This window comes from Panicum virgatum, chromosome 8K, assembly GCF_016808335.1.
Source record: "Panicum virgatum strain AP13 chromosome 8K, P.virgatum_v5, whole genome shotgun sequence".
NCBI classification, from domain to species: domain Eukaryota; kingdom Viridiplantae; phylum Streptophyta; class Magnoliopsida; order Poales; family Poaceae; genus Panicum; species Panicum virgatum.
Genome location: NC_053143.1, coordinates 29,109,615 through 29,124,338, shown reverse-complemented (window position 1 = coordinate 29,124,338; position 14,724 = coordinate 29,109,615). Strand labels below are relative to the sequence as shown.

General features: G+C 45.9%; 1 protein-coding gene and 1 long non-coding RNA gene across 2 annotated transcripts; both read right to left on the bottom strand.

Annotated features, from left to right (window-relative positions):
• Positions 1–353: 353 nt before the first annotated feature.
• On the bottom strand, positions 354–1,291 carry LOC120645614 (transcription factor MYB73-like). The gene has a single exon (XM_039922390.1). It carries the CDS (start codon positions 1,289–1,291, stop codon positions 602–604), a length of 690 nt encoding a protein of 229 aa, XP_039778324.1. The 3' UTR covers positions 354–601.
• Positions 1,292–12,774: 11,483 nt separating this feature from the next.
• On the bottom strand, positions 12,775–13,383 carry LOC120644364. Its single transcript, XR_005663678.1, has 2 exons — positions 13,162–13,383; positions 12,775–13,017 (listed from the first exon to the last, which is right to left on the bottom strand). It is a non-coding gene; the product is annotated as an uncharacterized LOC120644364 (long non-coding RNA).
• Positions 13,384–14,724: the final 1,341 nt, after the last annotated feature.

Here is a 14,724-nt window from a genome sequence, read left to right as displayed (position 1 = left end):
GACGCTCTTTGCCGAGTGTCAACTGACTGGCACTCGGCAAAGTGTGACTTTGCCGAGTGCCATTTGGCTGGCACTCGACAAAGAGATAGGCCGCCGAGTGCCAGTTGTTCGCCGAGTGCATGTTTTTTGGCACTCGTCAAATAGTAGCTTTGCCGAGTGCTCGAGATTCTGCACTCGGCAAAGATCGTGGCACTCGACATATGTGGGTTTTCCGTTAGTGACTGGCCTAACGAAGGGTCTTTCGCTGATGCAGGTAGAAGAAGACAGGTTTATATTGTACGCGCGTAGGGTTACAATTTCTTCCAACCCCGGTGAACTGAACATTCAGTGGAGAGTGGAGACAAGCCCGGGCAGAAGGTAACGACGCAGTACATGCAATTCCCCGAATCTGCTTTCGATCCCGGGTACGTCCACGAAATTTTCAGCACAATTCCCCAAATACAGTCTCAAAAATTGGAAGACAACAGAAGTTCTAGCTACTCGATTGCTAGTACGATCCACTATCCTATCGGAAGTTGAGTCGGCCAAGGAAATCCTTTACAGATGATTCATCGCTCAGCAAGTCAAACAAGAACAGAAATTTAGGCAAAGACAAGAGGCTCTAGGGCGCCCGAACTGCCTGCACCATCGCCTTGAACGCCGCCATTGATGCGGCCCTCGTGCACGGCCAGAGCCGCAGCCCGGTGGCCGTCGGGTCGTCGTCGCCGCGATCCGCATCCATCTCCGGCGCCTCGCTCGTGCCGTTGCTCCCGACAACGAGGTCCCCTGGCGCCAGCGGGAACAGCTCCAGGCACGCGCCGCCGCTCAGATCAGCCGCCCCCGCGTCGCCGCCGCCGGGCGGCGGGTGGCGGAGCACCCGGGCGCTCCGGCCGCACGCCCTGACATCCCCCGACGCGAGAGGGAACAGCGGGAGCGTCCCGTCGGAGACGCGGCGGAGCGGGGCGGCGAGCGCCCACCGCTGGTGCTGCGGCTGCGGCTGCTTGCCGAGGACGGAGTTCCAGCGGTTCTTGACGGCGTTGTCGGAGCGGCCGGGGAGGAAGCCGGCGATGGTGGCCCACTTGTTGGGGTAGAGGCGGTGGAGGGAGGCGATCTTGGCGTCCTCCTCGGGGGTGAAGGGCCGCGCGGCGTCGACGCCGGGGGCCAGGTGCTGGCACCAGCGGAGGCGGCACGACTTGGGGTTGCGCCCGGGCAGCGCCGCGCTGATGGCCGCCCAGTTCTGCGGGCCGTGTGCCCGCACCTGCTCCCGCAGCGCGGCGTCCTCCTCCTTGGTCCACGCCGACTTCTTCATCATCTCCACCGCCACCGGGCGGACGACGCCGGCCGCCGCCGCCGCCGCCGCGTCCTGCGTCGCCATCGATCGAAGCAGAGGCTGCGGGGGCGTGTGGGAGTGGATGCAGATGCAGCCGCTGCGGCGGGTGGCCTTATCCCTTATATATAGTTTGCGGCGGCTGACCTTCGTTTGACGGGAGTCGAGTTCGCGACGGGTCGGCGCAGGCGCGAGCTCGAGTTGGACACGGGGAAAGAGGGTTGCGGCGAGTGGGGTGGGGTCCGACCTCGCGACGCGCACGACTCGATTTCTTTCCTTTTTTCTTTTCCTCCCTCCCTGAAACGGACTCGATTGATTCGTTTCGTTCGGCTGGCCGGCAGCGGCAGAGCTTGGGCTGCCGCGGCCGCTACAATTTTCTTTCTTATTTTTTAACTAGCAAAGTGCATGTGCGGCACTTTTTTGGAAAAAAAATTATTTACAAATGCTTTATATTCATACGGGTTTCATTTTTTTTTCAGTTTGTTTATCTTAAGAACTTCTTGCAGTTTCCATCAAAAGAGAATATTGCAGTACATTAGTATAATTTCTTTCATTGAAGGGACTTCTTACTCCCTAAATTAATGTATTTTCTTCAAAGAAAATTGCATTGATCAGGCCCTAATTAACAGTATAGAGTAATACAACCATACTTATTAAATAAATAGAAAAGGTGCATGAACATTAGCAAGCGCTGTTATTGAGCATGACATCTACTAAAATCTAGAAACACATGAACAAAAAATAAGCATACTGCATACAAGCCAAATAAAATATTATCATAAAATTTATAGGTAAAAATAGAGTAAAACATGTTATAGGCTTATATAGTAAATGTTTGCTGGAAGTACACATACTACTTCACGTCTGACCATAAACAATGCATGCACAAGTGTAGCCCACGTCCGTCATGGAAACCCCCTCCCTACCATATCCTCCCAGCATCACAGAGCAACATATCCAGTTTTCCAAGCCTGTCATGAATGCGTTGTCGTCGAACACCTTGGCTGCGTCCAGCATGGAAAAGAACTAAAAAGTTGGATGAACGTCCAAGAAAAAAAAGAAATGAAAACTAAGGGGAATCGGCTGCTAAACAAAAGGGAATCAAATCCATATTGAATTAGCATGGTTGATATTTGTGGCTGCTCAGTCAAGAACAACTGCAAGATACTCTTGGCTGTCGCTTGGGATCACAAATTCATTTGCCAATAGATTTGCAATTCCGCATGGATAAATTGATTTTCAATCCCAGGAAGCATGGGCAATACAAAAGACAAACAGAGAAAGGAAGTAGTTACCAACAAAATTTGCAATTATCAGCGGTCAGATCTTTTGGGTTCAGGATCAGGGAGATCTCTGGTCGCCCGTCCATGGAGCAGGTTGCATCGGGAGCATATTTGGTGGCGCATCGACGAAGCAGGCTAGACCAGGAGCATCTTTGGTCTCTGAATCGTCCGAGCAGGCTGAATCGATCGTCTTCAACGGCAGCGGGTGCTACCAAAGCAGTCGATTTGGAAGAAAACAAACGTGATTTGAGGTGCTCATTGGCACCGGCGCGGCGTGGCTAGCAAGGAATCAAGCAGGGGATGGGGATTGGGGGTTTGGTGGCTTCCGCGATGGAGAACCATCAGCCACCGCCAGCGAATCGAAGAGCTGCGAGGGTGCACAGATTGAAAAGAAAATATGCTTTGAAGGCGGAACCTGTGCTTGATCGATGTCGCCGAGGGGGGGTGGAGGACGTGGCGGCGGCGAGCGCCATTGGGCGCGCAGCTAGCGACAGGAAGGGAAGGAGGTCGTGGCGGCATGCGGCGCGGCGAACAGGCTGTGGCGGCGAGCGGCAGGAGGGGGGGGCGCGAACCGAGCGCCAGGTGAGGGAGGAGTATGTGGCGGCATGCGGCACGGCGAACGGATCGTGGCGGCGGCAGCCGGTCAGTTCGGTAACTGTGGGTACGCGGGTGGGTATGTGCGGAGGCGGTGACAAAAATAATTGGTTTTGGGAAGAAATATCCCCCAACTCGTAGTTTCTATAAGTCTCCATCCTATCCCACCTTCCTCGGCCATGACAGGTGGGTCCGACGTGAGGGGTATGGTGGACCCAATCTAAATGAAATTTTTTTAATTATTTTCGATCTTTATAATATATAGATATAGAATAGATAAACCGCTACCAGTTTCACCGGCCGAAGGGCGCGCAGCATGTCGGAGATCTCGAACTCGTCGTGCCGCTGCGGTCCTTGAGCGAGGAAGCCACCAGCGGCACGCCCTGGTCCTTGGACATGATGTTGAAGCGCCCCGTTCTCTAGAGGCCCCTCTTGAGCACCATGGGTGTTCTCGTGCAGTTCTCCGTGATGTTCATGTATCCCTCGATGTTGTGGGACTGGAACGGGCGACCAAAAGAGGGGTAAATGAGAGCCTTCTTAAAATTCTCTGAAAAAGGCCGACTCCAATTCGCTATCTAAAAACTCTCCCTTCTAATCGCCAAGATGACACGAGTCAACTTGTGATACGCTCATCCTAGAAATAATTAGAAAATCTTAAGAAATAGTGGAAGCAACTCGTAAAAGTTGACGAAGAAAAACTTGCACCGGAGGGGGAGCAAGATTATCTCTAAAACAATCTAATTAGGCATGCAGAAAACTAACTTAAATTAGCTAGAATAACCAAAAAAGTCCACAGTTTCTTAAAGATCCTACAACCAAGTAGGTTCAGATTGTCAAAAAAACTAAGCATGCTAAGCATTAAAATCTAGTGAGAACTAAACTGTTTAAAATTAAAACTAGCTAAACAGGCAAAGAAAGAGACAAAACAAACAAGTGCTAATTAGTGCAAACCAACCACCTGCCAGGCCGGCCTGCTCGTTCAGCCCGAGCAGCGCCCTCCTGGGCTCTAGCGCCCCGCCTGGACGTGCTTGCCTGGCCTAATCCTCGCTGGGTCGCCAGCTCACCTGGGCCGCGCGCTCCGGCCTGCTCAGGTTCGCACCGCAGCAGCAGCGCGCCGCCGGTGGCTGGCTGCCTGGCCGGTTCCCATATATTTTCCAGAAGATTATTTGTTAGTTATTTTTCAATGTGTGAGATCCGTGCAGAGAAAAAAATAGATAGGATGAGAGCTCGTGGGATAGCCGCTCAGCGCATGCTAGCTTGGCACAGGTGTCGCCATCTGGATGGCTGATGTGGGAGGGGTACTCAATAGATTTTTTTTGCCGTGAAACTTTGGTCTTTATATTTCTTTCAAACCATAAATGTGTTTTAGATTCCGTTTGAACCATGATGTTACTTAGATTTTATGCAACAAAATAAGATCCAATATAAATATATTTTATCTTTTTTTAACAATCAACATTTTGAACACGCTAATTCAACATTTTCTATTTACTATTTCAACATTTCACATAAAATGTTGAACCAGTTTATTGGAATTGTTGAACTGAGTTTAAATAAATGTTGGCTATACTATTTTAGGAACAAACAAAATACTAACATAGATTAAAAGAAAGATAAAAAGTAACCTGCCCATCGGCATAAGCTGACTATGGCACGTTGTGTTTTGTTGACTGTTGTGGACCTGTGTATGCATGATGCATGCCAATACAGACCTTGCGTTCTTGGCTGAGCCATGGTGCTGAGCAATTATGGGCCGTGGTGGGCTGTGTGATAGGTACCATCCGCAACTTCCGGTAGACGAATAGGACCCCCCTGCTGCCTGTGTGAGCGCCGCGCGCGTCCCGCTGTGTGCTGGCCGCGGTCCGCCCAGCCGACTGCCATGCACTCTCTCCTCTGCAAAGCTCGCTCCACAAACAGAGGAAGAACAAGAAGATACAAGAGACTTCGATTCCGATTCACAAATACTTCCTCAAATCACAGCAGATTCAAACAAAACTTGAGCCACATAGTCCCGACAATAAGGACTAACAGATCCATGAAGAATTTCGTGAAAAGATTGAGTAGAAAACACGCGAAAATCACACAAAAATACCCCAAAAATCACAAAAAAACACAAGAAATTATATCAAGTGCTCAAATCTTGACTGCTGGAGGATAAAAGGAGGTTAGGGCCTCCATTCCCATAAAAATTTCCAACAAACCCTAATCTAGAAGTCACTAGGAAAAAATGAAAATGAGAGAGGGGAGAAGAGAGATAGCTAACCAACTAGATTCATGAAGAATTTCGTGAAAAGATTGAGTAGAAAACACGCGAAAATCGCACAAAAATACCCCAAAAATCGCAAAAAAGCACAGGAAATTATATCAAGTGCTCAAATCTTGACTGCTGGAGGATAAAAGGAGGTTAGAGCCTCCATTCCCATAAAATTCTCCAACAAACCCTAATCCTGAAATCACTAGGAAAAAATTAAAATGAGAGAGGGAAGAACAGAGATAGCTAACCAACTAGATTCATGAAGAATTTCATAAAAAGATTGAGTAGAAAACATGCAAAAATCGCACAAAAATACCCCAAAAATCGCAAAAAAAGCACAGGAAATTATATCAAGTGCTCAAATCTTGACTCTGGAGGATAAAAGGAGGTTAGGGCCTCCATTCCCATAAAAATCTCCAACAAACCCTAATCTGGAAATCACTAGAAAAAAATGAAAACGAGAGAGGGGGGAAGAGAGATAGCTAACCAACTAGCAATGTCTATCTATATAAGGTCTCTGGCGAAAGATGAAAATACCCCTACTGATATTTCTAGGATAACTACCCACACAGGGGCAAAATGGTCTAACTTTTTGTAGGGACATCGGACGGACACGCCACCTTCACGACTTTGCTTCGTTTCAACGCAAGCTTCGCGATGGCGCCATGTGCCCTCCACCTCAGCAATCCAGCTGCACTGAACGCGCCACCAATTTTGAGACCCAAACCGGGAAACCTGCCTGCACGGTGGTTTTGAGGCCCAAACCACCCAAACCGTCTATCTTCGCTAGGCCGCATGTAACCTCCTCAATGTCGACGCGTGTCCAGCCTCCGCCGCACTTGACGCCTTCCAATCTTTCACGAGCGTCCGCCGCACGGGCCGTCTACTTGACTTCGCCATCATCCTTGCTGACTCGGCCCAACATCGTCACATCCTTTGCTTCCTCGTTGGTCCATGCACCATGTGGCCACCCCTGACTCCACCCGGCCTATTCAAGTCCCTCGGCACAAGTCTACTTGCGTTCATCTCCGAACCTTTCACTTGGCCTTCACCGCGCACCATCAACTGCCACGTTGCACCACACACCTGCACTTCACAACCAAGGCAAGCATCAACACACAATGCTTGTCAATCACTCATCATAATGGGTGACCACCATTGGTCCTCAATCTCCCCCTTGATGAGTGCATTGACAACACACCACACAATTTCATGATAGAGAAAGATTAACAAGAAAAAAAATCGAAAAGAAGCTCATTCAAGAAGATCCAAAAGTCAAATGAAAAGGCAGGAATAGGATCTCTTAAAATGAGAAGTCTCAATTCCCAAACACAAGGGCAACGGGTCGACCCAACTGAGACAAGAACACATGATCCCTCAAGAGAAGGCAGAAAAGGGCTCAACACCGATCTTGTGTAAATGCAAAGCTCAAATCTAACGCTAGCTCCTCAAGAAGAGGTAAAAGCTCAACACAACCGGCACAAGAGCAAAAGTGGTAAAAGCTCAACACAACTAACACAAGAGCAAACGTCAACAAATCCACACAAAAGCTTCCCTTGAAAGCATGAACCCCCCCTGAAAGCATGGACTCCCCCTGAAAACATGAACTCCTCTTGAAAGCATGCCACAAGAAAAAATCATGATCTTCTTCCTATTGTTGGTAATGCAAACATCAACACTCTGAAGTATACATGTTAAAGAGTGCAAAAGCTGCCAAGCTTCTCAAATATATCACAAAGCACTCATAATGGCAATAGGTGAACTAAAACATAAGCATGTAGGTCATTGAGAGCAAGAGCAGTCACCAACATGAAAAAATTACGATATAAGTGTAAAGCGAGCAGATTTTAGGCAATTATAAAAACATCACCACATGAGCACAATCATCAAATCTAGAACTACTCAAGCAAGAACATAACTAGATCATGAAAGCTCGTACGAGAAAGATACATTCTCAACAAGAGGTCATTGCAAACACCCATATAAGCATCACAAGTCATGTCAAGGCTTGTTGAAACCAAGTGCTTCTTATGCACTTGCTAGACATCATGTATAACTAAGCAGTAGAGAATATCATCATGAAGTATAAAGCATTGTCATCACAATTATTCATTTTTGTTTTGTTTTTATCTTATGCAAGTGAACCAAAACACATGAAGTGCCTTTGCGGTACAAGGAATCCATGCTCCCCCTCAGGTACATCATGGGGTAAACATTTGCAATGACCCCTAGATCATGGATCCAATTGCAAAGAACATGAATTCTTGGCAACAGCTAATCATTGAGCTAGGATTCAAGCAATAGCAATTCATAACCGAACATCTACTCATGGGTGATAAGCATTAGGTTTCATATAGAAGGTTTAGCAAGTGATTCAGGAAAGATGAATATACGACAATATCACCACAAGCATAACCTGCACAAGCTTCATGATCACCAACACATGCAATAGTTCACAAATAGCATAAGAGATTGCTCAGGATATATAGGAGAAGCTCAGCTAGTGCATAGTGTACAAGATGCAATATGAAACTTATGCAATGCATGAGTATATCACAAAAATGTTACAAAACCAAAAAAGGCCAAAAACAAAGATCTAGTGTACAAAACCAAAAAATCAAGAAAGAAGTATACAATATGTTACAAAGACCAGAAAATCCAACTCAAAATGGGAAGCAAACACCAAGCTCGCCTCGCAAACGAGCAAAAGTGGCTTGATCCAAAGGTTTGGTAAAGATGTGATATATGTCGTTGCCCTTATACTTATCTACATGATACAAAATAATGTAATACTGTACATGAGATAACCATAAATTGTCTCACTTTTGCCTAGTTCAATTGTGACAGCTAGATGAGGAGCCAATTTGCAGGACCAACGGAGCCAGATAGTGTAGAAGGATTATAATAGCTAAGTCCCTTTCTCTTTTATCACCTCTGTCAGTGTAACAGGAATGTGGGTATCCCTAACCCTGGACAAAATAAAGGCTAATGGGCCTGGCCCGTCAAGCAAGCGCCGGAAGGATGGTCGCCCAGGACCCATAAGGGACGGGACCGACCCATTGACATGATGTGCGGGGCTCTCTCTTCAACGGGGCCCTGGCGCAGTGCCCATGAGGGCATCAGGAGGAGAAGAACTTCCTCCCCTTGAAGGAAGCCGGTCAATGAAAATGGTTTTTATCGGGCCACGACTCGGATCATTTATGGGCGTCACGCTGCCTCGCAGGCATGGGGACCGAGGAGAGCACGACTTCCCCTTGAAGCCATGCCCGTAGACGGGAAGGAAGCCAACACGGGGGATAGACTTTTGAGTTGCGTCCCATCAGCTGGTGGTGGACGATGGGGGCAGGACCCACTTCTGCCACCGCGTGTCATGTCAAGACTGCTCTAGGATAGCCCAAGTTGCGGACCCGAGGTGTGTCGATGTTTAGCCGCCAAGCTCTCCGAGGGATACTCTGAGGAGATTGATTGTAGCTAGGGACTCGCCAAGATTAGAACGCGATGGTGTAAGGAACACAAAGATTTAGACAGGTTCGTGCCGTCGGAGCATAATGCCATACGTCCCGTGTGGTTGTTTGTATTGCCTTAGGTGATTGTATGTTTTGGAGGGGTCCCTGCCCGTCCATATATAGTTTGAGGGGGGACAGGGTTACAAGGAAAGTCCTAGCCGGGTACTACTAGAGTCCTACTCTATATATCAACTAGTCCTACTTCTGTACGAGTAGTTACAGTGCGGTAAGGTACATCCATGCGCCATCTCTTACTCTAGAATATTCCATGCTTGTGAACAGACGGGCTGCCCTTGGTCTGATAAGCCCCCAAGTTTTTCGTAGTCGAGTCCTGCACGCGTCGAGTACTTCTGAAGACGATGCCGAGGGCTTCTGGAATCCTCCAACGCTTTATCGAGTGCTTCGATTAATCTTCCAATTAATTCCTTGGCTGCATCGAGGTTATGAGGTGTTCAAGCCCCAAGTCTTCTTTTATATGGTGCGCGATGAACTCGCTGTCCATATGGAGTAGCCCCTGAGCCTTAGATTGAATCACAGAATCAGGCGGAGGGTCAAATCAGTCTTTAAAAAATCTTCCAAATCTTTATCTTTAAAAAAATAAGCAATTTATACCACATATCCCGCAGCCCCAGAGCCTTGAATCTAAATTCCAGTATTTTAGAATTAAGGATCCAAAACTATGGCTTAAAAGAACTTATTTTGATCAGAAATTCGGAATGATTGATTTAGATATTTGCAACCTATTTTTTCAGAACATAATCCCAGAAAAGATGGTTAACCAAATATCTTTCTCAAATAATCTCTGAATTATTTCTCAAAATAAATCTTAACTGGCGCGTGGCTCTTCGACTTTTGGACATTTACAAAAATGCCACCGACTAAGTTATTTAACCATTCGGTAAAACCTAGGGTTAGCAGGCTCTCTTCACTTGCGCAGTTGAATCTGCCGCTAGTGCTCTCTTAGTTTTTCTCTTCCATTCCTGCTTCCTTTGCAAACTAGTCACCACTCGCCCCGAGCGTGAGCAAGGAATTCCCCCACATCCAGATGGCACCCAAGAAGAGCCTGGGAAAGGGAAAGGACAAACCGAGTGGAGTGGCAAGCTCAGCGGAGAAAGAAGGATGGAGAGCAAGTAAGTGCTCTGATTTTCATCTTCTTGGTCTTGTTGAGGAGAAACTTCTGCAGCCTCGCCAGATAGTTCACTAGCATAAGACCTTAGGGGATGTGCCCCCTCATTAAGGATCGAATGAAACTGTAATGTTTCAATCTTATGTCTTGCGTGGTCTCGTAATCCCTACTTCTGTCTTTTTTTCGAGGCCTTTTGCATTATTGGGTGATTCAAGTGCATCACTTGACCTCTGTCCTCCACATGTCAATTTTTGTCTATCTTTGCGAAGCCTATCTAGGAATCAAACCACATTTCGATCTCTTCCAACACCTTTTCCATTTGAAACTCCAACCAAACGCAACCACCATAGATGTAGTTGGGGGAGTGGGTTTGCACTTGTGTCAGGCTTCTCATCAAGATCATGCCGACCTTTCTTCGATCAATATCAAGGGCATCAACATCTTCAAGTTATTGAGCATACCCGCTTTGAGCTAGTGACGTTAAATCTTCTATTACATAAGAATGAAATGCATCTTTGATTCACAAGTCACCTCTTTCATTCAAGTAATGAAACTCTTCAACTTTGAGTTGTTCATGACTCTAGGATCTCCGGTCTTTGACCCATATTGGTTTCCTTGCTCCCCGCAGCCACGCTTGCGTGGCCGCTTGAAACTCGCCTCTCGGTTTTCTACCTTCATCTTAGCCGTCCATTTTGAACTCACATTGATTTAAGGCATGCATAAAATCTTCGTTATCAATTTAAATCCACAATTCAATTTTATATGGAGGCTTTTCAATTATATATATATATTACGATGGAGCACCACCAGCACTCCAGCGAGGGAAAATTACGGTGCAACAATGTGAGGGTAATAAAATCCTTAGATTATGTGCTTTCAATGCATAATTGGTCATGAAGTCGCGGTTATTGACTGTATTAATGCACATATGACTTTCTCGCGCATCAATAAAGCATTGGATCAGCTATGGTCAAGTCAGCAATTTCATAGATGCACGGAAAATGGGCGGGTGGTGTATAAAGTGGCATGTGCGGTAGTAAAAATAAGTGATTCGACCGTTTTATTATTCAACACCCACGGCGGAGCACCGCCCCTCCTCCAGCGAGAGGAATTTACGGTGCTTTGTTAAGATGGGAGTAAAATATAGTATTGAGTTTGCATTTAATGTAGATTGCGGTGGGTCTGGTCAAATTCGATGGTCTTAGCGTAGTGAAAGGAAGATAATACTTGCATGAAGCGATTCCAGTTAGCCGTAAAGCACAATATGGTTCCTCAGGGTGTTGCTGCTACGAGAACTTATGATATGGAAAGACATCAATTTTTATTTCAGTAAAATGGTAGAATGGTATGCACGTGAGTTGGGTGCAGTACAATCAGACGAGTGCCTTTGTGCGACGCACAGGAATCCTAAAACTTGCGAGTGTTGTCCCAGATGCTAATGTGACATGAGCTCAATTTATATTGCTGTTGACCTCGTTGTCAGCATCAGCCTGCTCAATCTCTCAATACATGTTGCTGGTGAGCTCATCGTCATCATCCGCCTCGTCGCCTCCCTGCTCAAGAAACACTTTGTCAGTTGTGTAAAGGATCTCATTAAATGCCCAGTTGAACAATCAGCAGCAATTTGCTCTTTTAATTCCATGGCGTGATGTGGGGTGGCTTGAATGGCTCCCCGTGAACATGATTCTCGCCCCCAATTAACGGTTCTTGCAATTGCTGGAATTAAAATCCCCGCGAACCCAATTAAGTTTACGATCCAAACATGTGTTACGCATATATGAATTTCACGTTCATATCTGGTCTGTCATCTATGTTTTACGGTCTGGACAGATTTTGATGCCTTTGCAGCCGTAAAAATCTTTACTCTAATGCAGAGGCTGTAAAAATTGTCTCTCACACATATTTTTGCATTGTGGTTATCTATTTCAACCAACTTTGAATGGACGGCAGGAGGATCTCTTTAGCATGCGGTGTGTAGGGCATGCATGGAAGTTGTTTTTGTTGCCATTAACATCAAAATTTCAAAGAGGGAGATTCTAGGGTGGTTGTTACTTTCATGAAAGACGCCTCACACGAGAAAGATTCCAGGGAGGAATTTATGGGTGCATTAGTTGAGTTGCTATCCATTTTGGTGGATTCAAATGCATTGACTGAAATTTATTTGCATGTGATTGATTCAAATTTTTACACTTTCATAGTGGGATACACCAGAGAGTAATTACCATACAAACAAGGAGTAATTATTCATAACACAAAGTAATTTGACTCAATATATTTCATAGACTACAAAGCAAGGAGTAATTAGTCATAGAAACTTGAAATGTTTAGTCGTAGATGTATGTGAATGTAAATAGAATTATAAAAAAATATTTGTTATTATACAAGGTTACTCCTCAAGTCTGTAAAATTTTATTCCTTGTGTATTTGGCCAATTATTCCTTGGATGCATTTTCTTTATTCTTTGTGAGTAATATTCAATTCTCAACAACCCCCAAGAAGTAATTTTTTTGGGGTAAGTAATATTCATTTCTTTATTTTAAATGTATTTTTGCAAATCTACAATGACTTTAAGTAATTTTTAAAACTTATAGAAGTATTTTAACAAGGACTTGACTGTAATAATCTTTTTAACTTCAAAATTACGGATTACACCACCAAACAAGAAGTAATATCCATTATGTGTAATCAAAGATCTCAAAAATCACTTGGCTGGTCGCACAAAATTTGATTCAACAAAGTTTACGTGGCGTACAAGCCGATCACACAAACACATCGAAATTGCCCACTTTTTCCTAGAGTGAGCACAAAATGCTGTTATAATAGAGTAAATTTAAGTGCATTTTGTGCTAGGAATATTGGGTATTGATGATGAAGCCAAGCAGTGCAAGGTAGCAGTACAGAGCAGTTAAGCCCCCCTACACGAACTTCCTAGTTTCCGCTGATGCAATCTGCATGTACGACGAGGGAAAATTAGTCCATGGATAAAATCAGAGTATGTTGGTATAGAAAATGCCGTAATTTTGCAAGTCATTGAATAAAATGCAGGCCAAGTTGAGTTTTTCAACCAACAAAGATGCTAAGTTGGTATTTACTTCTTAGAGCGTTTAGAATTACTCCTGGCTGTGCATCTTAGAGCTCCCCATTCCAGCACCGTCCGAACAAGCATTTCTTTGATAATACACAGTTGGATTACACCACCGATTGTTGCGATTCAAGCTGCACCATGAATCCATGGCCGTGAGGAGGATACAGAACCAATAACCATGGGGAACGAAAATTAATTTTTTTTCTATCTTGGGATGCATTGCTTCTACCTCAACCTGCAAATGGTTTGGGCCAGAGTGGTTTTAATGGATTGGATTTGCTCTGGGCTTAGTTTGGTTGGTTGTAAATGGGCTTCTCATATTAATTGGTTTGGTTTGAGTTGGATGCTGAAATGAATAGTTTGGTCTGATTTAGATTGGGCCTCAACGATTTGGTTCTAAATGGGTCGAGCCCATGAATTGGGAATGGTTACACGGCCAGACAAAAACCAAAGAACCCTATCCCTGCGAGGCTGCGACCCCTGGACGGTGCGTCACCCACCCTCGCCGCCACGACGTCAGGCGATCGCGGGTCCTCGCCGGCGCCACGTCTCCACCGGCCACCGTCGTCGTCGCCAAGCCTCGCCGGCCCACCACCTCCACACCTGCGATCTCCGCTGGTTGCCGGCCTCTCCCCCACCGCCGCCGGCGCGTCGCGACTCTGGGGGCACCGGACCCGCCTCCACCCCCTAGATCGGGCGCCTCCTCCGCCAGCCGCTGGTCTCACACCCCGCCTCTCCCCGCTGGGGCCGGGCGAGCTCGCCGTGGAGCGGAGAGGACGCGCGACGACAGGGGAGTCCTGCTCTTCCTCCTCGCCGAGCCCCCTTCGGATCCATCCGTGCTGATTTCTACTGCTGGTGAGAAAACCCATAAACTATGCTATGGGGGGTGGTTCATACGCACCCGTATTTTTTTTTGTTTTCGACTCGAATAGGTGTCTTTCTGCCAATTACCCGCCCAATTGGTGTAAGTGCATCTGCAATTGGGAGGAATTGACCCTATGCTGCGTGGCTCTTGAGCATGCACAAGGGCTCAAAATGGGTCCTTTGATCCATGGGGCATCTTCTCCAGAGATATAGCATATATAATGGATTTGAGTGTTGTCTGTAGGGTATCTGAGTGTGTGGCTTACTGTGTGCTGGGACTGTTGGGGAATTTGTCATTTCTTCGCTAACACTCACCAGATATTATGATTCAGCATCCAATTTTTTTCTGGCTGAAAGTAGGAAAGTAGCTATGCTCTTTTCAAAGAGCTGATTTTCTTAGTATAGCAGTTATGATGTATGCTAGCACGCTGATGCTGTTTTTTAATATTGTTTAAAGTTTGCTGAATTCTACCTATAGCTGTTTTGACTAAGGCTAGCGTTGTTTTATTGAACTCAATTGGTTTGATAATCTTTTTCTAGCAGTTGGGGTACTACTTCTTTTCTCTGAAATGAAGTATTTTACTTTGCATTTGTTTTAGATAATTAGAAGGAAAATAGTTCATATGGTATGCTGATGGACCTTTTTGTGAGAGGGTATTTTTGGAGTAGTGAACACTGCATTGTCTGAATCCAAAATGTGATAATG